General features: G+C 39.2%; 1 protein-coding gene across 3 annotated transcripts in view; it reads right to left on the reverse strand.

The window, feature by feature from the left end:
• Positions 1–1260: 1260 nt before the first annotated feature.
• The window catches only part of LOC131041273 (uncharacterized), a 162680-nt gene continuing 136694 nt past the window's right edge, over positions 1261–27246 (reverse strand). For all 3 annotated transcript variants that reach the window (XM_057974304.2, XM_057974306.2, XM_057974303.2), the window contains 2 exons: positions 3117–3455; positions 1261–2159 (listed from right to left, as the gene is read on the reverse strand). In XM_057974304.2, the coding sequence (XP_057830287.2) occupies positions 1410–2159; positions 3117–3455 (1089 nt within the window). In that variant the 3' untranslated portion in view covers positions 1261–1409. The remainder of the gene's footprint in view (positions 2160–3116; positions 3456–27246) is intronic.

Consider the following 27246-nt stretch of genomic DNA (forward strand, 5'->3'; position numbering starts at 1 on the left):
TCAAAAAAGTTGTGGTTAGGTTTGTTGGTTGATTCTTTTGGGACCATTGTGCTGTTTTCAAACTTGAGTCCCACAGACTTCTTGATCTCATAGATATCAAAGCTATGTGATTCGAAACGTTGATAGTTAAAAATTGCTCACACAATCTAATCCAGAAACTACATACAAACCTCGTAGATAAAAATTCATTTCAATTCCATCCAATCCCTTGAATATGGTCCAGAATGCATTAAACAAGCAGACATCCATCGGAGGACAGAGACACCCAAGGAGTGTCGGTGAATGTATTCTGGTTCTTTGATAAGCCTCTAGTTCAATATATACATGAAACTAGAGATTAAGTCTACTATTGAACAGTGCTGCAGAGCCCCGTAATCAATATACACGTGAAGCCCAAAAAATTTGTTTTATAATCGTACAAATACAAAAGGCGAGCAAACTGTAGAAAAATAGTGGAGATTTTCAATATTCTCAAAAAATGAGGCATAAACAAGAAACTTATTAAATATGCTCATTGATACAAATGAGTCATGTTGATCACTTAGTCAAGCTTTTTCAAATGATTACGTCATTTGCACCATGTGATTTAGAATTGTACTCCATATTTAAATTAACAGTACCTTGTAAACAGATTTTTATGTAGAAAACAATCTTAGACGATGAACAATCTAGATATTATTAGAGAAATCAAAATAGTTATATATGCAGTATCACTGAAATTTTGTATATAGAAGGGCCCAAATATCCAGGTGAAGTCATTGCATGGAACTCTTTTCTATAAAGAGATTAGGACTCTTGAGTTAAATGTCCCTTGTACACGATATAGATACAGTTCCTTACATTGAAGGTTCCGAACAAATAAAAAAATTCATTTGCATGGAATGGAAACAAAACTGTTTGGATGCCCTATGGAACCCATGGTAAAATGTACCATCAGCAATCGGAATCCTTGCCAGTTGGGAATTCATGCTTGAATCATGTTTGGTTAATGATCTCCCGCACTAACATCTGGGAAAAACTGAAAGAATTGAATCTCAAATATTACAAAATTTGGCAAACTATACCACCGTATATTTCACTGAAAGCCAATATACACCTAGATAATGCAAGTCAGGTAACATAAAATCAACCATACTTGCATACTGCCTCTGCTGCCTTGGGGTACAGGTTAGACAGAAGAGAATCTATATGATATTTGGTACACTATTAATGGCACTGATAAAGAAACTCACACATACTCTACAAACTCGACAATGCTGATGATGGGACAAAGATACTATACATCTCAAGAAGATCAATGCTACAATTGTGGGTGAACAGAATTTGATAGGCATTTCAAAACAATCTGAGTTTCTGCTGTATCCAATCATGAATGAAACAATTGGCCACACTATCTGAAAGTTATAATTCTACATGAGGGGAAGATATGCCCCACCATGTCCTTTCCGCAGGATAAGAGGACCTGCAGTTTCTGGCACCCTATCCAATATTTGTATACATTTCTCAATAATATCTGGAAAACCAGTTGCTGTTGTTGCAAGCTGAATACGAAGTCTAACGTCACGTGTTTGTCTGAGAAGACTTCTAAATGACTTTCCTAAATGCTTTGCCCACTCAAGTGGCAAGCCTCCAGAATTTAGCCATGTGGAGAATTGTGACTGGTCACCTCTGGCCGTAACTTCTGCTCGATAAAACCGTGCAAGTTCCATAAATGCGTTTGGTGGAAGTGGAAGTGCAGCTACAAATTCGGCCAAGAACTGGTCTATTAAATCTGACCTTAGCATTTGATTCCATAATACTGGGACCCATTCTCCTGATTGGTTCAAATTATATGCCTCTGCCACAATTAGTGCTTCCTGGAACCGAGACTGTTCAACAAGAAGTCTCCGTGCATTTGTTTCAGTAAGATTAAGCCACTTGGTGTCTGGCATTCGTATTTGGAGAGAAACCAATGATGCTTGTGCACAAGACCGTCTTGTTTTGTTTCCTGCATCTATGCTTGAGTAAACATCAGCTGCTTCTACATAGAAACCCATCATTTCTAGTAATTCTTCACTATGTTCTTTATCATCCTGCTGAAGCCACTGATCCAAGGCTTTACGGGCCCGTAATTCCAAAAGAGCTGACATTTCATGTTTCATGTCAAAATGATTATAGACCTGTTCCAAAGTGAAAGATTAGCTAATTTCTCTATTCTTCTAATTTTGTATTGATAAGCTTGCTTCTAATGGGCAACCACACACACATGCTGTTAAATTGACTGCCTTAGTAACAGATTAAAATTTTGAATTTAGAATTTCTAAAATATTGTATTGACAGCAAAAGTAACAGGTCAAAAGTTAGAATTATTAAAATAACACTGGTATCCTCATAATCATTGAATTTGAGAACTTTGGGATAACTTCCTTTAGTTTACTATAAGCCATAGCCACTCCCTGAATGATCCCTGGAGGCATAAATTCCACAATGGTTCAGTCATTTTTCATAGCTGAGGGAATATTGTACTGTTTGCCACAATTGGAAGGGTGTTATTAAGTGGAGAACATTTTTCAGCAGGTAGGAGGTACTTTGTTTTTTCTCTTTCAGAATTTCTTTTATGTTCCCTATACCATATAGGAAAACATAAATTAACACTACGAACGTACTAAGGGTGGACACAACTGTTCTTAGATCTTGCAGAACTGATGCAATCTTTGTGTTCAAGAGCAAGGGGGTATTTAATACAGATAAAAAACCAACTATTTGGTACAAAAGGTTATGCTATAGACAATTGTAGTAAAACACTTGGCAAACCTGGCCTAAGAAGGGAATTAAAACAAATGTTTTTGTTATATTTTGGACATTAACATTATTCTTTTGTTCATCTACGTTAACTTATTCAAAAGCTGTTCTAACAGAAAGCAAGCTATCATGAATACCAAAAAACTTATTAATTGCTTACAACAGGATTCAATATTTGCTGAAAAGAACTGTGTTTGGACAAAGCCATATTCAGCAGTCATCTAAGGATATTCGTCATTGTAAAGCAATTTCTAATCTCCCTCACAAAGCACATAAGACCAAAAAATTAAGTTATTGTAAAAGCCTAACAGAAAGTTATCATTTGGAATACAAACCATGGCAAATGCATCAAGATCATCAGGATTGAAATGTTTCAGTGCTGAAAGGATTGTCATCCGGAACCCTTGGATAGCTTTTGCTGATTCTGTTGTCGCATCTGCAACTGCATACTTTTGAAGGAGCAGCTCAAGTTGACCATTTTCTATGAGAATATCTAACATGAAATACAAAGCATGGAAGTTGCTGACTCCTGTTACCAAACGAGCCAAGCATGAGAAGTCCCCTTCTGCAACATACGATTCAACACGAGTTGCTGCAAGTGCCACAAGGACGTCTACTCCATCAAGGCATGCAGAGGACTTGTAGAAATGATGGGCTAGAATAAGCAGCTCAACCTGGAAGGACAAACAAAATGTGTCAGTGGATTGAACATTTTTTAACCATTTAACCTAGAAGCGTTCCCTTTAGAAAGCTTGAAAATTGCTAAAAAGTAAAAGTGAAACACTGAAAGGGTTTCACATAATTACCAACATCCTCTTTCTTGGGAATATATTTGAAAATTCAAGTACAGTAAAAAGAGCTATTTCTATTATTTCCCGTGTTAACGACATGTTGATCTTTGGACTAAGTTACGCAAAAAGTTTAAATACACAGAACAGAGATGAAGAAAATTGTTGAAAATAACCTACAGAAAATTGGCTGAAAACAGCCTATCAAACATTTTGGAGGAGCAAAAGCATGCTCCCAGTTAAAATGGAACTCACTAAAAACCTTTGAATGAAAAACAATTGGCAACCAAACACAAGGCACCAGAAGATTTCATGAGAAAATCTCAGAAAGGAAGTATTTAAATATAAGTTGACCATGATAACAAGGTCCAAACTCCAAACAAATAATGAGGTGTTCCTAATTAGGGTAATGTGCACAAAACCAAATCAAATTACTCATGGAGAAGCTGATGGCTGATTTCAATTCAAAGGAGAAATGTAAAACAAGCAGATGAAGTGTAGCAACTAAAGGAATAGCAGATACAAAATAAATATGCCCATAACACAATCTATATATGGACAACACTAGTGATTAATAACAACCTATTAGGGTTTTCGAACAAAAAGATGTGACACCAGACTTGAGATGTTGCAACAATGAAGAAGGATGTAGTTAGATATTTGAAGTTCTCTTTTCCACAAATAGAATTAGTTTAGGTCCTTGGAACTAAGGTAGCTCAAAAATGCTTTTACACAACACAAAGATGAAAAATAATCGTTGAAAATAAACTTAAAGAAAATCAGTTATAAACAATCTACCAACTTTTAAGAAAGAGTGAAAGAAGCTCGCTGGCAAAAGGATACTAGCTATAAATATTTAAATGAAGAAAAATGGCTCCCTAACAAAAGACACTAGAAAACATCACAGGAAAATCTCAAAAAGTAAGCATGTAAACTAACAAGATCCCAACTCCAAAGAATAGTGTTAGCCTAATGAAAGTAATATGCACAAAAGATTCAATTTAATCATTATGGCTCATTCCAATGCAAAGGAGACGCCTAAAACAAGCAAAGAGTAGCAACAATAGGAATTGCAGGCACAAAATTATAACTAACAAATATTTAAATGAAGAAAAATGGCTCCCTAACAAAAGACACTAGAAAACATCACAGGAAAATCTCAAAAAGTAAGCATGTAAACTAACAAGATCCCAACTCCAAAGAATAGTGTAAGCCTAATGAAAGTAATATGCACAAAAGATTCAATTTAATCATTATGGCTCATTCCAATGCAAAGGAGACGCCTAAAACAAGCAAAGAGTAGCAACAATAGGAATTGCAGGCACAAAATTATATATGCATATAAGATAATCTTTACATGGTTGTTACTAAGAATTAAGAATACACTATTAAGGTGTAATAACCCATTAAAGATTTTCACAAGACTCTCAAATCTGATGCCCAACTTTGACACAACAAATGAAAAAGAGTGCAATTTGACATCATAAGTAATATTTTCTGTGAACTGAATTGTTATCACAAAAGCTTGCACCCTTGCTAACCTATCAACTCACCAACCTTGTGAAACATGGAAACAACCCCGAAGAGTGGGACCTTGCGCAAGGGGGTTGAATCTCCGGAGAAGGCCGGCTTCCTTCTCACTCCAGGTGCAAGTGTTGAACAAATTCAACACTTCAAAACTGACAACTGAGGTTTAGTTGAACCTGTTACGTTTTAAGTTTGTTCTTTGCAAATTTTTGAACGGCAAGTATAATTTTGACTATTACAAGCTCAAAAAGCAACTATGGGAAATTGCTAGAAATCAATTTTTATTCGATAGTAAACTGACCGAACCCTTATTACTTTCATTCAACATTCATTTATCCTCAATACATAAACAAACAATGCTAAAGAGGAAGCTGATAAATACCACGAAATTTTGAAACCTCTTATTTCCTTCTTGCTGGCCATACACAGTCCATTATGACAGCACGCTGTAATTTATTCCAGACTAGCCCGAACAGCTTGCATGATAGCTTGATGGGAAAGTCAAGGCTAGGCGCACCTTCTACCTATTTTTAAATTTTTTTTGCAACCTTCCAGCATGCAGATCGCAGCCTCCTTAAGGTGATTGGCGCAACTCCCAAGCAGCCGTACAAGTCTCCACAGTCAACCAATAATATCCTCTTTCTCCTGCCTTTGTCTCCCTCTCAATGCTGCAATCAAATCAATGAAGATTGACGATGGCTCTCTGATCAATTAGCACAAACTTGGTCCCTGAATGAAACCAACTGAATAAGCCAGATCAACTGATATTTCATAGCCTCTGATGCTGATGTACAAGAATCCCACGTTTTCTTGCACCGATACCTCCGATCATTGCAGAAGAAGCTTCTACTGAAACCAAAGAAACGGGACTCGGACTCGGAATTAGACTCGGCTGGACTCAGGAAAGTGAAAAACTCAAAAAATTTAGAGATTTTTAAAGATTTAAAACTTGTTTCATGCACCCTTTATTGAATACACCTTAAAGACACAATAGCATCATCAAACTCGGCTCATTTAATTACATACACAAGTATACATCAATCACATTAGCATAAACGCAAATTGTAGCTGAAGGAAATAACAAACATAAATATATAAATATTGTCAGATGTATACAATATTACAAAACTCATGGAATAAAAAATCCATGTCATCATATGATCATCATCAAATGTTCCGAACAAATACCAAAGGTAAATACAACTACAAGCCTATGGCTCAAAGGAGCGTGCACCCTCTCACCCTAGCCCCCTGCGAAGGCGTTTAAGGTAGAAACTGGATGATTCGGCAGCCATAGTCGCTACCTGTGACACCATGCCATGCTCACCAACATCAGGAACATCTGTGTCACTATCAGTATCTCCTATCTCTGCTTGTGCTCTCTGCTCCTCTTCTGCCATGGCTACAGCCTTAGCCTCTATATCTACCTGGTCGATCCAATCAATGTCAGACTCGGAGGTTAAACTTTCCCTACTTCTATCAACGCAGTTTCCCCCCATATTTTTCAACGAGGGTTTGGGGGTAGCGCCCCCAAGGTGGGGTCAAGGGGCAGCGCCCCACGAGGCCAAAAAGACTTTTATTATTTAGTAAAGGCATCAGGTGTTATTTTTCTATTGGTTGACATGTTGTAACCCTGATTTTTCTCATTCTCAGGCGGAGGTTGTAGTGAACAAAGACGAGATTATTCATTTTTAAAAAAACTTTAAAAAATGCATTTTTTGGGCCTTGCCGCCGACCGAGTCCCAGGCACAGGACTCGCCGAGTTTGGCGAGTTTATGCCAAACTCGCCAACTCAGCGAGTCACTTGCCAGACTCGACCGAGTCCGAGTTCAAGCTCCAGAGACTCGGCGAGCATGTCTCGAACTCGAACTCGCCGAGTTTAGCGAGTTTCAAGCGATTTTCTAATCTCTGGCTGAATTCCTTGGCCAAAAACTCCTCTCAAAGCACAAATCCAAAATATCAAAACTCAGTATAATGAAAAGAAGACCTAAAATCTTCTTTTATCTTCTCTTTGGGTTTGGTGCGATTCCCAAGAAAGTTGCGATTTTGGTATTAAATGATGTTTTAACTTTTATTATTTATTTTTGACTATTGAAGTATCAAAAATAAATCACTTTCAATTTAATATAAAAATTGGCCCCATCTGATGAGAAATAGACCCTCACTTAAGTTATAACTTAAAGTGACTTTTAAAACATTAAAACATTAAAGTTCACCATTTAATATTTAATTAAAGTAATTAAATATTAATATCTCTCTAAGTATCCATCAAAATTGCCTGTCATCAGAACTGGAGACTGCCAAACCATACTCTGTCCCTACCCAACCCACTAGTTATAAATAGAAGGACTGCTAAAAATAGAAAGTATCTCAAACGGAGTTCTGGAGACCTCAAACGAAAACCAATCCTGGAGTGCTCACTTTGAAGATGAAGAATCAAACTCTGGAGGACCCTCTAACCAACCTCATCAGCCTACGAGGGTCAATGATAGGCTAATCTACTCATCTGACAGATGTCAACTAGAAGGGGACATCATAGTCCGCCCCTCCTGAAATTGCTTGTCTTCAAGCAATCTCAACTCCGGATGCTGTAAAATCTCCTTTCTTTCCCAAGTTGCATCCTCTACCGGCAAATCCTTCCTTTTCACCAAGTACTCTGTGATAGTACGTCTCCTGAAATTCCTCTCCCTGAACTCAATGATAGCCTCAGGTACAAGCATCAACTTCCCCTCATCATCCAGGGGTGGTAAAACCGTAGAAGGAACAATACGATGTCCCAACGCCTTTTTGAGACGTGACACGTGAAACACATTGTGTACTCTGCTATCTGCCGGTAAATCCAACTCATAAGCCACCTCACCTATACGCCTGGTTACTCTGAAAGGGCCATAATATCGTGGCTTGAGCTTCTCTGCTCCACTCCTCCTGAGAGTAGATTGTCGATAAGGCTGCAACATCAAATACACCATGTCTCCTACCTCAAATGACCTCTCTATCCTCTTCTAATCAGCATATTGCTTTTGCTGATTTTGTGCCTTGGCTATATTTTCCTTAAGAGTCTTCACAATGTCCTAGCTCTCCTATATCATGTCTCCCGCACTAGGCACCCTACTGTCACTCAGCAATAAGTCAATGAAACTAGGAGGCTCATACCCATACAGTGCTATAAATGGTGTCATTTGAATGGACATGTGGTGAGTGGTATTGTAACAATACTCACAGAGGTAAATCCACTTCACCCACGCCTTTTGCTGCCCTGAAATATTGTTCTTGAGGTATCCCTCCACCCATTTGTTAACTATCTCAGTCAGGCCATCAGTCTAAGGGTGGTAACTAGTGCTCGGTGTAAGCTCGGTCCCACAAAGTCTGATAAGCTCCTGCCATAAGTGGCTCAAAAACCGAGTGTCCCTATCACTGACAATAGTCTGAGGCAAGCCATGTAATCTGAATACCTCTCTGAAGAACAACTCTGCTACCTGAATAGCTAAATAAGTGGTGGTGATCGGATAGAAGTGAGCATACTTCGTCAAACAATCCACAACCACAAATATGCAATCACGTCCCTATGTTCTTGGCAACCTTGTGATGAAATCCATAGACAAACATTCCCACTTCCTGTCAAGAATTGGAAGTGGCTGAAGTAAACCAACAGGATATGCATGCTCCTGTTTATTCTGCTAACAAACAGGGCACTCTCTAACATACTGTAGAACATCCGCCTTGAGCCCTTTCCACGTGAAGCGCTCACGAACCTGTCTGTAGGTTTTGAAAAACCCGAGACGTCCTGCCATCGGTTCATCATGAAAGAACCGCAGCACCCTACTCCTCAACTCTGATCCTGGGATCAAGTACACTCTCCCCTTGTAGATGATCAAGTCATTTACAACTGTATACCCGCTGTCCACTACCGACCCCTCTACCACACCTGCAGCCCAGCTATCTTTGGCATATTGTGCCAATATAATATGCTGCCAATACTCTGCTATCTGGACCATAGAATTCAGGTGGGGACGACATGACAAGGCATCTGCAACTACATTTTGTGTGCCTTCGATATAGGAAATATCAAAGTTATAAGCCTGAAGTTTGCTGACCCCACTTTTGTTGCCTGTCATTTAAGTCACGTTGCCCAAGGAAATGTCTAAACTTGCTGCCCACTAAGTACTGTCTAAACTTGGCCAGTGCATGCATTATGGCCAACATTTCCTTATCATAAATGTTGCAAATCCTCTCAGGTCCATGGAGTTTCCTACTCTCATAAGTAATAGGGTGCTTGTCCTGCATAAGCACCGCCCCAATGCCCTCACCAGAGGCATCACATTGTAACTCAAATGACTTCGAGAAGTCAGGTATAGCAAGTACTGGACATGAAGTCATGAGCTCCTTGAAACTCTCAAAACACTCCTGGGCCTCGAGAGTCCATAAGAAGGCACCCTTCTTCATCAAGTCTGTCAAAGGTGTCGCATGGCGTGAATACCCGTTAACAAAACGGCGATAGAAACCACATAGGCCCAAGAACCCACGCAACTGAGTAAGGTTCACTAGAGTAGGCCAATCTACAATAGTACAGAGCTTCTCGGGATCCATCCGCACTCCCTCTGCACTGATAATATGGCCCAAGTACAATAACTCAGTCATTCCAAGGTCACATTTGGATTCCTTAGCATATAAGGACTCCCTACTCAGCATGCTCAAAACTGTATCTAAGTGACTGAGGTGATCCTCCCAAGTACAACTATAAACCAATATATCATCAAAGAACACCAATACTGATTTCCTCAACTGATGTCTGAAGACTTTGTTCATTGTGGACTGGAAAGTAGCAGGAGCATTGGTTAGCCCAAATGGCATAACCACAAACTCAAATGTCCATAATGACAACGAAAAGCAGTCTTCTCAATATCCTGCTCACGGACACTAATCTGGTGATAGCCTGATCTCAAATCAATCTTTGAAAAATAACAGGGCCCATGTAATTCATCTATGAGCTCATCAATACGCGAAATGGGATATCTGTTTTTGATCGTCCGCTTATTAAGGACCTTGTAATCAATACACATCCGCAATGTGCCATCCTTCTTCTTCACCAAAACAACTGAAGAAGCAAAGGGGGACTTACTAGGCCGAATATGTCCCATGGCCAGAAGCTCCTGTATGGTTTTCTCTATTTCATCTTTCAGGCGCTTCGGATGTCTATATTGGAGTAATCATTACTGGCTTTGCACCCTCCTCTAGCTCAATGATGTGCTCAAAACCCCTATCTGGTGGCCTCCCTGATGGTATGTCACTAAAAACCTTGTTATGTTTGGTTCTCAGTATCTGAATGTCAGGATGATATTCAACTTTCTGAGCATCCTGTTGTATGGGCATGATCATACCCTCTGCTGCCCACTCAGTCTAATCATGGCGTACAAGCCTCTCCATCCGCCTGAGTGTAATCATCCTAAAGTTGCTGTCCTTAATCGCTTTCAGCACATGTGTCTTTTCATCAACAATGAAAGACATCTCCATCTCTTGCAAGTCAAGTGTAAACTTGCCTAGTTCATGCAACCACCTCATACCAAGGACCAAATCTGTATCACCCATCTGAACCACATAGAAATCAGTTTTGAACTCATAATTGTTTACACGCAATGGGAGTTGTGCAATCATCCTATTACACTTTAAAATGTAACCATCTGCCACCCTCACACAGATGCCCTCAAACTCCTTCGTTTGGATTCCTCTCTTCTCCACTAACCTGGCATCAATAAAGTTGTGTGGCTCCAGTATCCAACAGGGTAATAACTTTCTGACCAGCAAGTACTCCTCTCATTCTAAATGACCCTTCCTGATGAATACTCGTGAGAAGTGCCTCCTTAAGGTGTTCATCACCTTCTGCATCCATCTTGTCAAGTCTCAGAGGCCCCTGTGTGTCATTTTCAGCCTCTAAATCATCATAACCAGCAGGCTGACCTTCATGATCAGATTCTGAATCTTCATAATATGCCCACAGTATTCTGTTTGCCCTGCCCTTAGGCCTCAAAGGACAGTCATAGTTAGCATCATATGGACCTTTGCAATAAAAACATAGTTTTTTCTGCCTTGAATCGTTAAGTGTCTCACGATCTTAGGGGGGGGCTGCTGGCTTTGGTTTGTAATCATTTCTAAAGTCTGATTTTTCTTTCCCTTCGCTGAAATTCTTATTATCTTTGAAAGACGTTGATCCTTTTGACCCAAATTTATTCTGGGTGGCTGTCACATCCATACTTTGTGCCTTTTTAATGGCAAGTAGAAGTGTTGGGGGATCAAATGCTTTGACCCAATCTCTCAAAGGCTCCATGAGTCCCTCTATAAACAAGACTACTAACCGCTGATTTGACATGTTATTTACCATGCATGACAATTTCAAAAACTCTGAAACGTACGCCTCCCAAGTTCCTTGTTTGTTTCAGCTATGCTAACTCCCGGAAGTAAGACTCAGGATCTTTCTTATCAAACCTCTCTACTAACAAATCAGCAAACTCCCGGTAGGTGGTAATCTCATCATGTTGGAGAGTGATGAGTCCATTATGCCACCACTCGTGCAGTACCGTCCAAGTGTAAGGTTGCAAACTTAATTGCATCCCTTTCAATCATGGGTCTCAGTGTGAAGTATGTATCCAGTTTATGTATCCAGGACCTAGTTGTAACTGCACCGCTGCCATCATAATAAGGTAGAGTGAGCTTGCTTGTGGCAAACTCAAGATCTCTATGTTGGAAACGAGGCCTCCTCTCTTGTCTGTTTCTCTCTACCTCCCGTTTTGCCTCATGAACTAATCAAAATTTAGATTCTACCTAACATCAGGTGGAAGAAGACTCCACTCATCATATACCGTCATAACATTATCAACAAAGACAGGCTCTGCCTCAACTCTAGCAACATCCTCAGGTTCCTCTACCAAGAAATTAGGCCTTGAAGGCCTGTCAACTGTGTGTGTAGCTGCCTTGTGAGGTCTAGGAATATTGGCTACACTTCTATTATCCTCTGGGTCTTGATTGGGTCGGTTTGGAGGATTCATACGCTCCATCATGGTGGTGAGTTCCTCTAAAGCCTGAGCAACCTACTACTGCCCCGTAGCCATAGTCCTAAAAAATTCTCGTGTCCTCATCCTCAGCTCTGTGGCCTCTGGGTGGAGTGCCTGCATGCCTGTCACCCATAGTGTTTGACTGCCTGTTAATGCTTTGTTCTCCTTCAAGGAGGGCTCTTCTGCGTGTGTAATACCTGTGTGAACCCGCTTCCTATGACTGCATGTAACTGCTAAGCCATTAGGATGGCAGGATTTAGCTCTGATACCACTGTAAGAAACTCAAAAGGCCGTCAACTCTGACAACTAAGGTTTAGTTGAACCTATTGCGTTTTAAGTTTGTTCTTTGCAAATTTTTGAACGGCAAGTATAATTTTGACTATTACAAGCTCAAAAAGCAACTATGGGAAATTGCTAGAAATCAATTTTTATTTGCTAGTAAACTGACCAAACCCTTATTACATTCATTCAACATTCATTTATCCTCAATACATAAACAAACAATGCTAAAGAGGAAGCTGATAAATACCAAAAAATTTTGAAACCTCTTATTTCCTTCTTGCTGGCCATACACAGTCCATTATGACAGCACGCTGTAATTTATTCCAGACTGGCCCAAACAGCTTGCATGATAGCTTGATGGGAAAGTCAAGGCTAGGAGCACCTTCTACCTATTTTTAATATTTTTTTGCAACTCTCCAGTATGCAGATCGCAGCCTCCTTAAGGTGATTGGCGCAACTCCCAAGCAGTCGTAAAAGTCTCCACAGTCAACCAATAATATCCTCTTTCTCCTACCTTTGTCTCCCTCTCACTATTGCAATCAAATCAATGAAGATTGACGATGACTCTCTAATCAATTAGCACAAACTTGGTCCTTGAATGAAACCAACTGAATAAGCAAGATCAACTAATATTTCACAGCCTCTAATGCTGATGTACAAGAATCCCACGTTTTCCTGCACCGATACCTCCGATCACTGCAGAAGAAGCTTCTACTGAAACCCTTGGCCAAAAACTCCTCTCAGAGCTCAAATCCAAAATATCAAAACTCAGCATAATAAAAAAAAGACCTAAAATCTTCTTTTATCTTCTCCTCTTAGGGTTTGGCACGATTCCCAATAAAGGTGCGATTTTCGCATTAAATGATGTTTTGACTTTTATTATTTATTTTTTACTATTGAAGTATCAAAAATAAATCACTTTCAATTTAATATAAAAATTGGCCCCATTTGATGAGAAATAGACCCTCACTTAAGTTATAACTTAAAGTGACTTTTAAAACATTAAAACATTAAAGTTCGCCATTTAATATTTAATAGAAAGTATCTCAAATAGAGTCCTAGAGACCTCAAACGAAAACCAATCCTAGAGTGCTCACTCTGAAGATGAAGAATCAAACTCCGGAGGATCCTCTAACCAACTTCATCAGCCTACGAGGGTCAGTGATAGGCTAATCTACCCAGCTGACAGATGTCAACTAGAAGGGGACATCACATAAGTGTTACGAGGGGAGAAGGATTCCCACAAGTCACACTCAGAAAACAAGCTAACACAGCATACATGTGAAAGAAAATCACAAACATACACTTATAATGGGGGTAAGAACACATACACAACATGAATAAGTTGAAAAAAGGCAAGAATGGTGATCTTCAATTAATTCGAGGTCAAAAGCCAATCTTACATTTGCAAAAATGTAAAAAAAAGATTACAAGTCTTCAAGAAAAGAAAAGAGCATAAGAAAGCTCAAGGCAGCAGGGAGAGAACCCTTTCCAATGAGGCTTAACAACCTTTATATAGAAAAATGGGTTACAATGGTGATCATGACCCATGCATGTCAGTCTGGAAACACAGGGAAGTGCATGCACTTGGCTTGTACATGCAAGCAACCTAGCCATACCACCAAAGGCAATTCTGAGGAAGGTGGACTGACTGACCTTCCAAAGTCAAACATGACATAAGTCACCAAGCATGGCCCCGTACCTCTGTGATGGAAATCCTGCCAAAAACATTTAATGCACCCTTGTGGCTCCATAAAAGAAAGTGCACAAGTCACCAAAACTGTCAGAGCATTAAAAGCCTTGAGTGCCGATCACACCATCCGGAAGTGTTGACAACCGGAAGGAAGCCCGAAGACTTCGGAAGCTCGAACTCCCAAAGTGAGGAAGACAGGGAAGGAGCAAGGAACTTCGGAACCTCGGGGTTCCGAGGTTCCGGAGTTCCGGGATAGAGAAAGGAAGAGAAGGAAAGGAACTTTGAAACCTCGGGGTTCCGGAGTTTCAAGGAATTGCTCAAAGGAACTTCAGAACCTCGAGGTTCTGGAGTTCCAGGATAGAGAGGGAAAGGGTTAAAGAGAGAAGGGGAACTTCGGAACCTCGGGGTTCCGAAGTTCCGAGCAAGGATAGAAGAAAGGCTATGGAGAGGGAGGGAACTTCGGAACCTCAGGGTTCCGGAGTTCCGAAGAGGGAAGGAGAAAAGGGACAAGGAACTTCGAAACCTCGGGGTTCCGAAGTTCCAAAGGAGAAAAGAGAAAGGCTAAGGAGAGGAGGGGCTAAGCTAGGGAAAGAAATTCGGAACCTCGGGGTTCCGGAGTTACGGAGAAGGAAAGAAAGTGGCTAAGGCAAAAAACTTCAGGACCTCGAGGTTCCGGAGTTTCAGAAAAGGAAGAAGGAAAGAGACAAGGGCAAAGAGAAAAGAACTTCAAAGGCCAAGGGAGGAACTTCCTCCGAACAAGGCAACACTTTATACTTCATGATTCTTCTCACCCTGATCAACTGGGGCCGCGCTGGTCCATGGAACATATCTCTGATCAGTTCTTACTGATGGACCAAAAGTGTCATAAAATGACAACATGAATTAAATTAGGCTATCGCTTGCGATTTCCTTTGTTTTGATAAAATTGTATGTTGAAGTGCTTGTATTGAAATGATATAAATACACGAATACTATTCCCAAGAGTCACAACGGGCAACAAGGAACAAGTTTTCAGATAGTCAATGAAGCACCTGCAAAAAAATACAAATATATCAGAAACTGAAAAAACTTTCAACTACAGAATTTCCCATCTCTAAGAACCAGTGTATGAAGTTTTCTACATGATGGCATTCTTGTCTCTGTCCCCATCTCCCTTACCCAAGGAAACTCATATCTCCAAATGACTGATAAACACACAATGCTGTGGTTCAGCAATTTAAATAAGGGAGGTGAAAGGGGCTTAAAGGACGAGGTTGAACCATCTTTGAGAATGCGATAGAAGGCAGGAATTTTGTGAGAATAACACCAATTGTGCTAGCAGGCTTGAAAAGTGCGGTTTGCTGCCTTTTGATAAAGGTGATTGAAAAGTAGGGTAGCTTGGCATTGCTCAAGAGGCACAGACTTAAATTAGGAAGCTCCCTTCAGTGGATGTGTTTCAGGAGGAAAGGCAGGCAGAAGAGCTAGAAGAATGGTAATTGTCTTTTGAATACTGAGACACACAGACAGACAGTAGAGAGGAGAGGCTCCTAAGGCATTGTGAGACATCTCCTATCTCTTTGAAACTACCCACCTCAATATGTAAATTTGGAACTGAACAGGGCAGCTTGATACAGTTAGGGATAGCAAGGTAATCACTGCTAGAATCAAAAGGTGACATGGCAGAATATATCTGTATCCAGTACTGGTAGATCAGAGCTTGCTGGGCATGTAGAGTGATAAAATTAACCTGATGTGGATGAAAAAATCCCTGTTATCTTGTATTCCACGTTAAGTACCGTGAACGCTATAGCAGCCTGCTATGCTTTCTGGGTCTTTTGTAGTGCATGCTCCTTATATGATTGTATACCGAATTTCTTTTACCTCTCAAACACCTTGATCTTTCTTTGCAGGATGAAATAAAAATGGCACTTAGACAAATCAAAGCTCTTATTTATAGATAACTGCTGCAAGGAAGGACTTCTACCAAATGCCAGTATGTTTGACACTTTGGTTTCCTTGACACCCTGATTTGACACAAATTTGTCAATCTAAAGGGATATGGAGCATTCAAACTTGATTGAGTTTTACTTGGTTTGATGTTAGAATCGTCGTTCAAAGTTGAAGCCCAGCTCATTTTTGGTTTGACTATGGGAAGTGTTATGATCGAGGATATCTCATTCGGAGGAGCCATTTTTCTTATGTACTATGCCCACAATGAATTCAAATTCTGATACCTCGTCCAAATTAGGTATTTCTCAAAACCATGCACCCAGATTAACACTTTTATCTTCTCTTTGATTGTTTCCTTGAAGTTGCTTTTGATAGCATTAAAGAGCCCAAGAAAAACTAACAAAAATACCAGACAGAGAAAATGAGAAAAAAGACCGGAAGGCTTGAAAATTTTCTTTAAATAGATGCAATCTTGGCCTCAGCTTGTTTTGAAATGGGAAGAAGTAAGAAGATAGATGATAACTGCCTTAAGAAATTGGATTTGACCATAAAATGTCAGACAGAGATGTGCAGATTTAGATAATTTAAGTTGCATATGACTGGCAATTGGATAACTTTTGGATGAAGATAGAACTATGTTAACCTAAGTTTCTGGGATAGGGATGGCAGGGGACAGGGCAACAAGTTTCAGAGATGGTTTTTCTTTCGAGCCATTTTTGGGGATGGCAGTAGATAGCAAAGGGGACAGCTTTATAAAAAGGGAAAATTTAAAATATACAGGGAAATCTCAAATGTTAATACGGTAACATTGATAAAGCTATCACCACATACATTATGGAACCTTAATGCATAACATTTGTGTTGAATTGCGACTCCACATGAGAGTCAAACAAAAACAAATTAGCAAATGACAAATATTAATTGCTTTCATAATTCATTGTCAATATCCATGTGACTCTAAAAAATAGAAATTATAGTAGTATACAAATTACAAAAAAATGCTCAAAGGCTGCAAGTTTTACCGTCAACTACAATATGAAAATACAAAAACAAAGAAAAATTAATTTTATTTCCTCATCATTTAAGGTGAGATGGATTGTGGGGGTTGTTGGCATGTGAAGTCAGTTTTCTTTATCCAGCATTGATTAAACAGTTGATGACGAGTACCATGGTGGTGAATTGTATGCACCAGGTGCGACCAATGGTCTTAAGGCCAGTTGATTGCAAGGTGTTTAGGTGTAGCTCCCCCTAACCAAACCAAAGGCAATTTTGGTGAATTTTTTTGGGGGACTTACTATTTTTTTTAAATATTAATTTTTTATGGTGACAGCTGGCCGTCCCCAGGACAGTTGGGAGATGTCAAAGAAATCCCTGCCCATCCTAGGGATAGCTGACCATCCCCTTTGTTTTCTAGGACGTCCCCTTGTTTCCAGGATGTCCCTTGTATTTTTTCAAAAATTGGTGATGTCCCCCTAGGTGTTCCCACGTCCCGAAACATATCAGAAAAAGGATTCCCCAAAACATGCTGTGGACGCATCCCCTTGTTTCACTAAAGATAGAAGCCTAGATATTTCATAAGACAATTATATTTTTTGAATTCCAAGATATCAAATATTTCCGTCTTCTTTCATGACCATAGGCAAAGATAACATCAGATTTCCTTTTCTTAATTTACTGTCGTCAAGCCTGATAGAATTTACTGATGTAAGTGCTTGACCGTTTTATTTCTCTGAGAATGTGTGTTAAGAAAAGGAGATGCCCTAAATTGGAATTCTGGCCAAAAATGGACATTTGAAATCAATTTCAGCCTGCTGATAATTAAGTTGGACACAATTTTATAGACCATGTTGCACAACACTATTGGCTTATAATGGTATAGCTTGTTTGCATGGACCTCTTTTAGGGATTAACCAAGCTTAGAGGCATTCATGCTTTTAAAACTTGTTTATTTCATCTAAACTCATCAATAACTTCTAGAAAATCTTCTTCAACGAGTTCAAAGTTCTATTATATGATATTGCTTGCATGAAGTGTCACTATCTTCATCCCTAATTAGTTTTGGGATGTTTTTGTTAACACCTTCTGGATCTTTTGCATGGTGCCAGGGTCTTCTATTAGGCATACAATAGCACTGAAAAATTATGTGGCATAGCACATCATCTCCTAGGAAAGCAGATAGTTATCCCATGGGCTGTTTCAAATTGCTGCACTATGTTGATAAGTTTTCTGAGACAAACTTTTGGAAAAATTAGCCTCAAGATCTCATGCTTACTGCTCATGAGATTGTACTCCCAATAATGTTCTTTTGGCTTCGAAACAGATAGCTTGTGCACAAGGAATTGTTCTCATGCTCCCAAGGTAGGGGAGAAGCTACTGCCCTAGATTTTGTCTCTGAAACCATCCTATATTGATTTTGATTGATGCCCATTATGGAAAAATATTTCCAAATTCATGCTTGTTCCAGAACCCAAGTCTCATTTTGACATGATGAATTTTGCCATAAGATTGCACATTTGATGAGATTTTACAGTGTGCCTCTTGCCACCATTTTCCCAAATTATGGGTGAATCCTAGATAAGAAAGCCACATGCTTTCATATCTGAATTGAGGTAAGAACTAAGGATCCTCTGGTGGTTTCTAGAGCTATTGACCAGTGGGCAAAGACAGTGAAGTCAACTGTTCTAGCATTCACTTGTCTATTCGAAAAGCCATTTATCAGAAATCAGAAATGTCTAGATTTTCTGCAATATAATTGCTTCCTTGCCTTCAACCACTCCTAGCGTATGGTCCTTGAGTAAAGGCAATTTCAGTCAAAGCGCTGTAGTGATGAGTGCATCTGCTTTTCTTTGATTAAAAACCCATTAACCCGTTCTTTCTTCAGGATATTTATGTCTGTTAGAACCCTCAATTAGGATGAGAAAAAAAATGCTGAAGATGATAATTGATTACCCAATCAGTGAGGTATTCCAGTATTTGGTGATTCTGTTATTCTCATAAGATGAGATAAAGATGTTACTTACAATAAACCTTATTAGCAATTCATATGGAACCATCCCCCATATGAAAGATTGGTTGTTTTATAGAATATATCTGGCATGATCCTATTGGATCATTGTAAGCATACCCAGTTAGAATTGACGAAGGTGCTTGATACCCCATATTTATGTGCATTTTTTATTTTTCTAAGATTACTTGTTCTAGTAGCTTCTTGCAATAATACTGGGTATTCTGTACATGATCACCCTTGATTGCTTTTCTGAGAAATTGGCAATTGTTGGGCCTGTCTATGCCTCTGATATACCATAAGGGAATCTGAAATATTCAGAAAGTTTGGTGTCAGAGATCCCTACGAACTGCTCCTCCAAGGTGTTTTTCTTTTTCCTTTCCCAGACTTGTTCTTTTTCCTTTCCCAGACTTGTTCTTTTTTTACCTGTGGATCACACCTAAGAGGACTCCAGTAGGAAGTCCCTTAGGTATACATTATTTTTTCATACCATGTATTACATGAAAAATAGCAGGAATGAGAACTTCAAGTGACTTGGGCTTAATCTTAATATGCTTGCTTCTAGCTAAGTTAATTTATGCATTCAGCTTACCACTTAAAGGCGTTTTGACTTCTTATGAAAGCCAATTTATAGCTGAGAATGTGGTTTTAAAAAGGAAGAATTTGTTTCATAGGAAATAATTTTTGCATAAAATATTTGTTTCAATCAAAGGCTGAAAAGCCAGAAGAATTGATCCTCCTTAGATCATTTATCACTGCTGATTTTTCTATTGAAATGGACTATAAACTACATCACAGTTTAGTGCAGGCTTTTGTTTGTCAGGTGACAACTTGTGATTGAGGGAGAAATGACTAGAACAAGTTTTTTAAACTTATTGTATTGATATGCGAGGATGAACTACAACTTCAACTGATACTACTTAAGTTACCAGTTCACCAAAACATTCCCAGATCTGGGTCCAGTCCATTCCCGGTGCAGATTCAACTGGATATAACCTGCACCATACCCAGGTGCATTTTGCAGCACCCAGGGCATGCCCACATTGAACAGGGCAGATTGTTGGTGACCGTGATACTTCTGGTTCAAAATTAGAGTACAAGTTTATTCTCATAATCATAATCCAGGTAGGATGACATAAATGTGTGTTGGCATGTAAGCTATCAAAAACAAATGTTTATAAAATGTGGCCAAAATTCAGCATGCTCAGGTACAACCAAGCAGCAAAACAGCCTAAAACCACTACATTGCATGGCACTCAATATTGTTTTTCATTTTATTTGTCAGAATTCATAAAATTTGGTTGTTGCTTTTGTAAAAACTTGAGAAAATTTGATTCCCTCCACAAAGTGTATGATCCACAAAAAGTAAACAACTCCCAATAGTCCAGTTAGCTACAGTAATTTGTATAGAGAACACTGGTGAATACTTTGGCAAAAGAGACAGGTAAAATGCAACTGTCAAAAATTGAATATTCTCTGTATATATATATCAATAGATCATGTATATATCTGTGTGTGTGCATGTATCTGTATACATATATGTACATGTCTATATACATGTATGTATATATATGTGTGTGTGTGTGTGTGTGTGTGTGTGTGTGTGCGTGCGTGTGTGCATGCATACTTTAACTACTCCACGAGTACTCACTGAGCCGGTGAGCACTTGCAGATTTTTTGGCACTGCGAGTGACTCGCAAGTTTACTCGCGACCTGCCGATACCGAAAAATCTACGAGTACTCACTAGCTCAGCTCATGCGACTCGTAGAGTTTGCACCGACTGCTCATGGGGAACAGCAAAACATGCCCCCCCAAAAAATGAAATTGCTGTTTAATAAAGCCACGCATTAAAATGTGGGTCAAAAAGGAGAAAATGAGAAAATGAAAAACGAAAGCCCTAAACATGATTTGCAGAGGACATGAGGGTTTTTTACATCGCAATTTTTAGAGGACGTGAGGGTTTTTTGCGGCACGATTTGCAAAAGAAGACCTTATAGGTAAGGATTTCCAACTTATATAGTTTTTTTATTTATTTTTATGTGTTTTTTTTTATCAATGTTTAAAATGATGGAAAACCGTGGAGATGAATTTATTTTGTTTTAATGTTTAAAATATTATTTTTTGTTAATTTTTCTTGAAAAAAATTTGCAGATGAATTTGTTGTTTTTGTAACTAGGGTGAAAATAAATAGGAGATGGGTTCTAATTGCCGCAAGGCAACATTAGAACCCATCCAAAAGGACTGGGCCCTTTTCTTTGTAAATCGCACCTATTCATTTAGGTGGCGTGGAAACTTGTTGTGACGTTTTCACACATCGCCCCATTGCAAATGGGGACCCATGTTTTTTTGCTCGTTTTGTTCGTTTTCGCTTTGCTTTTTCTAGGGTTTTGTTAGTTTGTTAGTTGTCTGGATTTAGGGTCAAGCCTTAGGGTTCTAATTACCGTCTTTTCGGACCAAAATCCAGTCGCTTTTGAGAGCTTTTTGAATTTCCTTTTCTAGAATGCAAATTTTGAATGAAATGAATTCGCCAGAATGGTCTAATTTTCAATTGGAATGTTGATGCAGAGCTTAAATTTGTCTAAGTGTTAAAGATGAAATGTGAATTTTTGTCCAATTGAATATTTTTGACCAAATTTTGACATTTTTTATTTTTGATCCTAGGCATCTCAAATGATTTGTTTTCGCCTTGTGAAGTGTTAAAATGTGTAAAATCATGTTATTTTGGCCTGTAGGAGCAAAATCGCTCCTGTCCCTTAGTGAAGGACGGGAGCTCGTTTTCAAATATTTTACTATTCCTGCAGGGTCAAGATGAATTACGAATTGGAAGTGATGGAGAAAGGCGAGATCTTTCCATTGAATATAAATTGAAGATTTTCATGAGCACAGAAATGCCTCCAGGAGGAAAATCGCTCCTGTCCCTCAGTGAAGGACCGGAGCTACAATTCAAATTTCGTCTTGTCCTTGCAAGATTTTGAAAGTTTAATGATTTGAGGACGTCCGAAGGAAGATACTTTGCCAAATGAATATAATTTGATATGCAAAAACGAAGGAGAATGACCTATATTGACCATATCGCTCCTGTCCCTCTCCAAGGGACCAGGGCGAGGTACCTTGTAGCTCTCGTCCCTCTCCCAGGGACCAGAGCGATTTCCTTCATTTTGCAAAATCCAGACAAAGGTCAAGGCAAGTTTACGTTCAAAAACAAGGAAAAACATGAGATAAATGCGTTGAATATAAATTGAAGATTTTTGGGACGTCCATAACAGTGCTAATTGCCTAAATCGCTCCTGTCCCTCAGTGAAGGACCGGAGCTACAAATCCAATTTTGCTTTGTCCTTGCAAGATTTTAACGTCTTGACGATGTGAGAAGGTCCAAAGAGGTACATTTTATCAAATGAATATAACTTGAAGTGCTGTCGGGGAGATCAACAGGGTAGCAAGTCCGGCTTGAGTGAGGTCCTGATCCTGAAATTTGGCTAAGTCTGGAATGTCCTGATCCTGAAATTTGACTAAGTCTGGAAACTGAAAAACCTCCAAAAACTAGATTTTGCAATATAACTCCTGGAGGTCTGAAACCACTCTCAAACATCCTGAAAGTATATATGGAATATAACTTAAAGTATAAGAAAGAAGAAACATAGAAGGAAATGTCACTTATACTTAAATGTTATATTCCATTAAAATTGTCCTGATCGAGAGTGCGAAAAGTCAAATTTCGCTCGTGTCCTTCTCCAAGGGTCCAGAGCGAAAATGCTTAGTTGAGCCATTCCTGACCTTGTTTGGACGAATCGAAGACATCAAAGGCATGGTGAAGGACGAAATGAGCATGATAGAGCATCCAGACTTGATCAAAAACAATGAAATGATGAAGTTTTTGCCTAGAGGGTCAAATTCGCTCCTGTCCCTCACTGAAGGACCAGAGCGAAATTCTTCATAAGGTACGATCTGGGCAAAGATCAAGCAAATTTTATGTTCGAAGGCAAGAAAGGAGGTCAATCGAACCCGTTGAAGACAAATTGAAGATTATCAAACGTCAACAAAGGACCAAAATGCTTAAGTTCGCTCCTGTCCCTCAGGAAGGGACCAGAGCGATTTTTGTTATAGATGATTTTCTCGCCAAGTTACGACCGATTCCAAGGCATGGATGAATGGAAGGACGCATTATGAACCCGTTGAATATAAATCTGGAAGCTAGCAAAGTGAAGTGAAGCATACAAAGCCAAGATCGCTCCTGTCCCTCTCCAAGGGACCAGGGCGATATGATGATTATATTGCCGTCCCTCCAAGATCAGGACACTCCAAGGCGAAGAACAAGGTACCAAGGACGTTTCGAAGCATCTCCATCAAGTACAAAGTTACAAGGATCGCCACATTGAGGGATTTGCTCTAAAATATCCTAATTCGCTCCTGTCCCTCAGGAAGGGACCAGAGCGAAATTTCCATAAAGACCAAGATTTTGAAAGTTTAACAAGTATCAAGCCACCAAGAGGAATCAAGGGACGTCATTTCACGCATTGAAGGTAATGGCAAGTTGAAGAACGCAAGGACAAGCTTAAAAACTTGAAGTTCGCTCCTGTCCCTCAGGAAGGGACCAGAGCGATATTGATTATATTGGCCAAGTCTCTCAAAATTTACGTGAGGTCAAGGTTTTCCAAGGTCGCAAGAGGTCCAAGGCGTCTTTTGAAAGTGATATATCAAAGTTTGGAACGTCCAAACATTGTCAAACATGCTAAAAAGCTCATATCGCTCCTGTCCTTTGGACAAGGACCAAAGCCATTTTTACTAAAACACTCATGTTCCGTCAAAACCAAGACAAGGCAAAGATAGGCATGGTCAAGGACGTCCTTTGGAAGACAATGAATGAAGAACAAAGATCAAAAGTTTGCAAATTTGAGCCAGGACACTAGGATCGCTCCTGTCCCTCAGGAAGGGACCAGGGCGATATTACATCCAAAGGCACTCATTCACACATGCAAGTCAATCTAACTCAAAGGACCCAGCTAAAATGGCGATTTGGACGTAAGGATGAAGACCTTGGACGTAAAAATTGCAAGAATCATGACCAAATTGATGGATCGCTCCTGTCCCTCAGTCAGGGACCAGGGCGATGAGGTACGTATCTTCTCACTTTTTCATTTTGGCGTTTAAAACACATTTTTTAAATTTATTTAAATGCTAGAAAAAAAAATCGATATTTAATTAAAAGCATTTAAATAGCGCATGGTATGTATTTATTAATTATTTTTTGCCTTTGTAAAAAATCGAAATTTATTAATTAAAAATAAAGGCATTTAATAATTAATTATTAATTTAATAAAAATCAAAAGGGAGCGCTTGGGTTTATTTTGTCAAGGTCGGCGTTTATTATTTATTTAAAAATCGTTTTAATTGCTATATTTTGCAAAAAGTCGGCCTAAGGTCAATATGAAGGTGAGCGCCTATAAAGGAAGGTGTTTATTTCATTTTCACATCATCATTTATCATCTCTCATATGCAACTTGGAGAAGGCAAAGGAGGAGCGAATTTCATACAAAGGAAGGGCGAAATTATCATTCAAGAAGAGGAGCGAATTCAATCAAAGGTGGTGCGAAACTACTATCCAAAGGAGAGGCGAACTTGAAGTTTCAAGTTAGGCGAACTTGCCAAGGACATTGAAGAACACATCAAAGATTCCAAGGGTGGCGAATTAATAAAGAGGACGTTCATTATCCTTCAAGATCAAGTCAAAGGCTTTAAATTTTGATTTTTGCCTAGGCAAATTCCTCATTTTGCATTCTAGAGTTAGCTCTCTCCTGAGGTATGGCGATATTGGTTTTATTGTCTTGATTTTGAATTGTTCATCGTCATTTCCTTAATTTTGAATTTTGGAATTTTGTTTTGCCTTAGCTCAGTCGTTTTTAGGAAATGATTAATAAAGGACTTATCATTAAGTTTCCTAAAAAAAAAATTGCTCTCTAATTTATGTTATGTATTGCAAAATCATGGTACTAATTTTGAAATGTTGTGTAGGCATCAAATGGAGGTCTCATCAAGGAAAATCAAGCCGGATCCAGGACGGCCTTCGCCAGGACGATCAAGCCAGGACATGGACGACCTTCTTTGGACTAACATCATCAAGGGCAATCCAGCGTTCCAAGGCGAGGTACATCATCTTCCTGCACATCAAGGACGCAAGGAGTTAGAACAAGGGCTCGTTGAAGAAGCAAAATAGATCCAGAGGAATTAATTAAAGCAAGTTTCTCAACAATATCAAGATGAATATCCACCAAGTTCCAAGTATCAAATGAGGTGGCGTCCTAGTCATCACTTCTCCAATCAGTGAAGTCCATCTCAGCATGTCTAGATTCAATGTACTTAACTCATGGAAGGTGGCACAAACTCCGATGTACCTACCCTGGCTATCCATTGGTCAATTTTTCTAAAAGGGACATGTGTCCAAGCAATACAATTTTATCATTGGTCAAACATTAAATGTTATGTAATGGTTGTAACAAACCCTAATTAGGGTTTTCATTGTAAAATCTTGGCCATTGATCTTGAATTGATCTAAGCCATCAAATTGTATTGTGGGCACTATATAAGCCCAAACATTTCATTTGTAAAGGATGATTAGAGAGAGTTGTAAATAGTTGGAAGAGTTAGAATATAGTTGATAGAATAGCAATTAGAGTAGAATAGGAGGACAAGGCAAGAAATTGTTGCCATTGATTGTAAACAAACTCCATTTTCATTGAAGTAATGGTGAAATATGTCGTTTTTCTTGCAATTTGCATGGTTTCTTGTTGAGTCTTCAATCTTAGATGGTAGATGATTAGATGAATGGAGGAAATGTGATTGATTAATGGTGGAATTCGTACATCCATACTACTAGCAGTTTGTTGATTGCAAACTTGCCTTGCGTAGTCAACTGGAATCATTCAGCCTAAGCTCAATTTCAATTTGTTGCCTCTTCATTGATATGCATCAACTTGGATGGTATCTATGCCTGCGGTGATGATTTGAACATCATAAAGCTTCCCATAGAAGATCGCACTAGTCTTGTGTAGATGTTCCATTGATGTCAAAACAAGACCTAGTTAGAGTTTCATCAAAATCAATCATTGCTCCTACATTCTTAGTATTAGGATTAGATCCTCTCTTCGCCCTTATCCTTTTTTCATTTTTCAAATCTAAGTCAGTAAGAGCCTGTGTCCAGCAAAGCAGATCGGAAGTTCAATGTAAGTCCCCTTGTGATCCCAGCAAATCACATCATACCACTGGAGCTTGTCCACACGTAGAGACCCTACATCAAAGAACCTTGGAGTCTACCTAACTGATCCTTTACGCGAATCTTCAGCAGTTAGAGACTATTTTCTCAAGAGAGGATAAGATGCCTATTGGTATTTTATTCTGTGTATGATTGTGTACAAAATACACGTCAACAAAACTTAAATAGGGCTGGGCCCTCTAATCTTTGCCAAACGCGTAATACTCCAGCTCAACGCCCAAGGATAGGGCTTCACCAATATGTAACGTGCAAACCTCATTATAGGGCCGACCCTATAACCGTTACTTTGTAGCATGTGAAGGATATAGGCCCCAAGTTGGGCGGCAATAAATGTGGTTCAAATAAACCTTGGCACCAAAACCTCCTAGCCGACTTGGAGGTGATTAAGGGAGTTTAATCATATATAAATACAAGCAAATGAAGTATCATTTGATACATACACCACACACAATCAACAAACTATCTCTGCTCCTCCATATGTGAAATCTGACTGAAGGAGGACATCATCTGCTGTGCTAGTATGAATACACATTGAGGATAGCAAACTTGTTCTCCATGACAGCAAAGACAAGAAGATGACTGCGAAGACAATTAGAGGATAACAAACCACCATTGAAGGGTAGTGAAGCACAATCAAAGGACAACGGATTTCTGTGTAAAGGCTTGCAAATCAGCACTGTGATTTCATGCATTCTAAGGACTGAGATAAGTCTGATCTTATCTATTATCTCCTGTTGTTGTATTGTGCCCTAGCTGGGTAAGTGAATCTACATTTTCAGAATAATAATTAGATCTGAGGATCTATTGTTGCTGGGTTTTTCCTCCAAGAGGGAGGTTTTCCCAGGGTAGCTTTTGTGTTGTGTGATCCTCTATTTGTATGCTTTACTGTGCAACTTTAGTTTTCTGTTTATTATGGTTAATCTGATCA

The sequence above is a fragment of the Cryptomeria japonica genome, chromosome 6, assembly GCF_030272615.1.
Source record: "Cryptomeria japonica chromosome 6, Sugi_1.0, whole genome shotgun sequence".
Classification (NCBI taxonomy): Eukaryota; Viridiplantae; Streptophyta; class Pinopsida; order Cupressales; family Cupressaceae; genus Cryptomeria; species Cryptomeria japonica.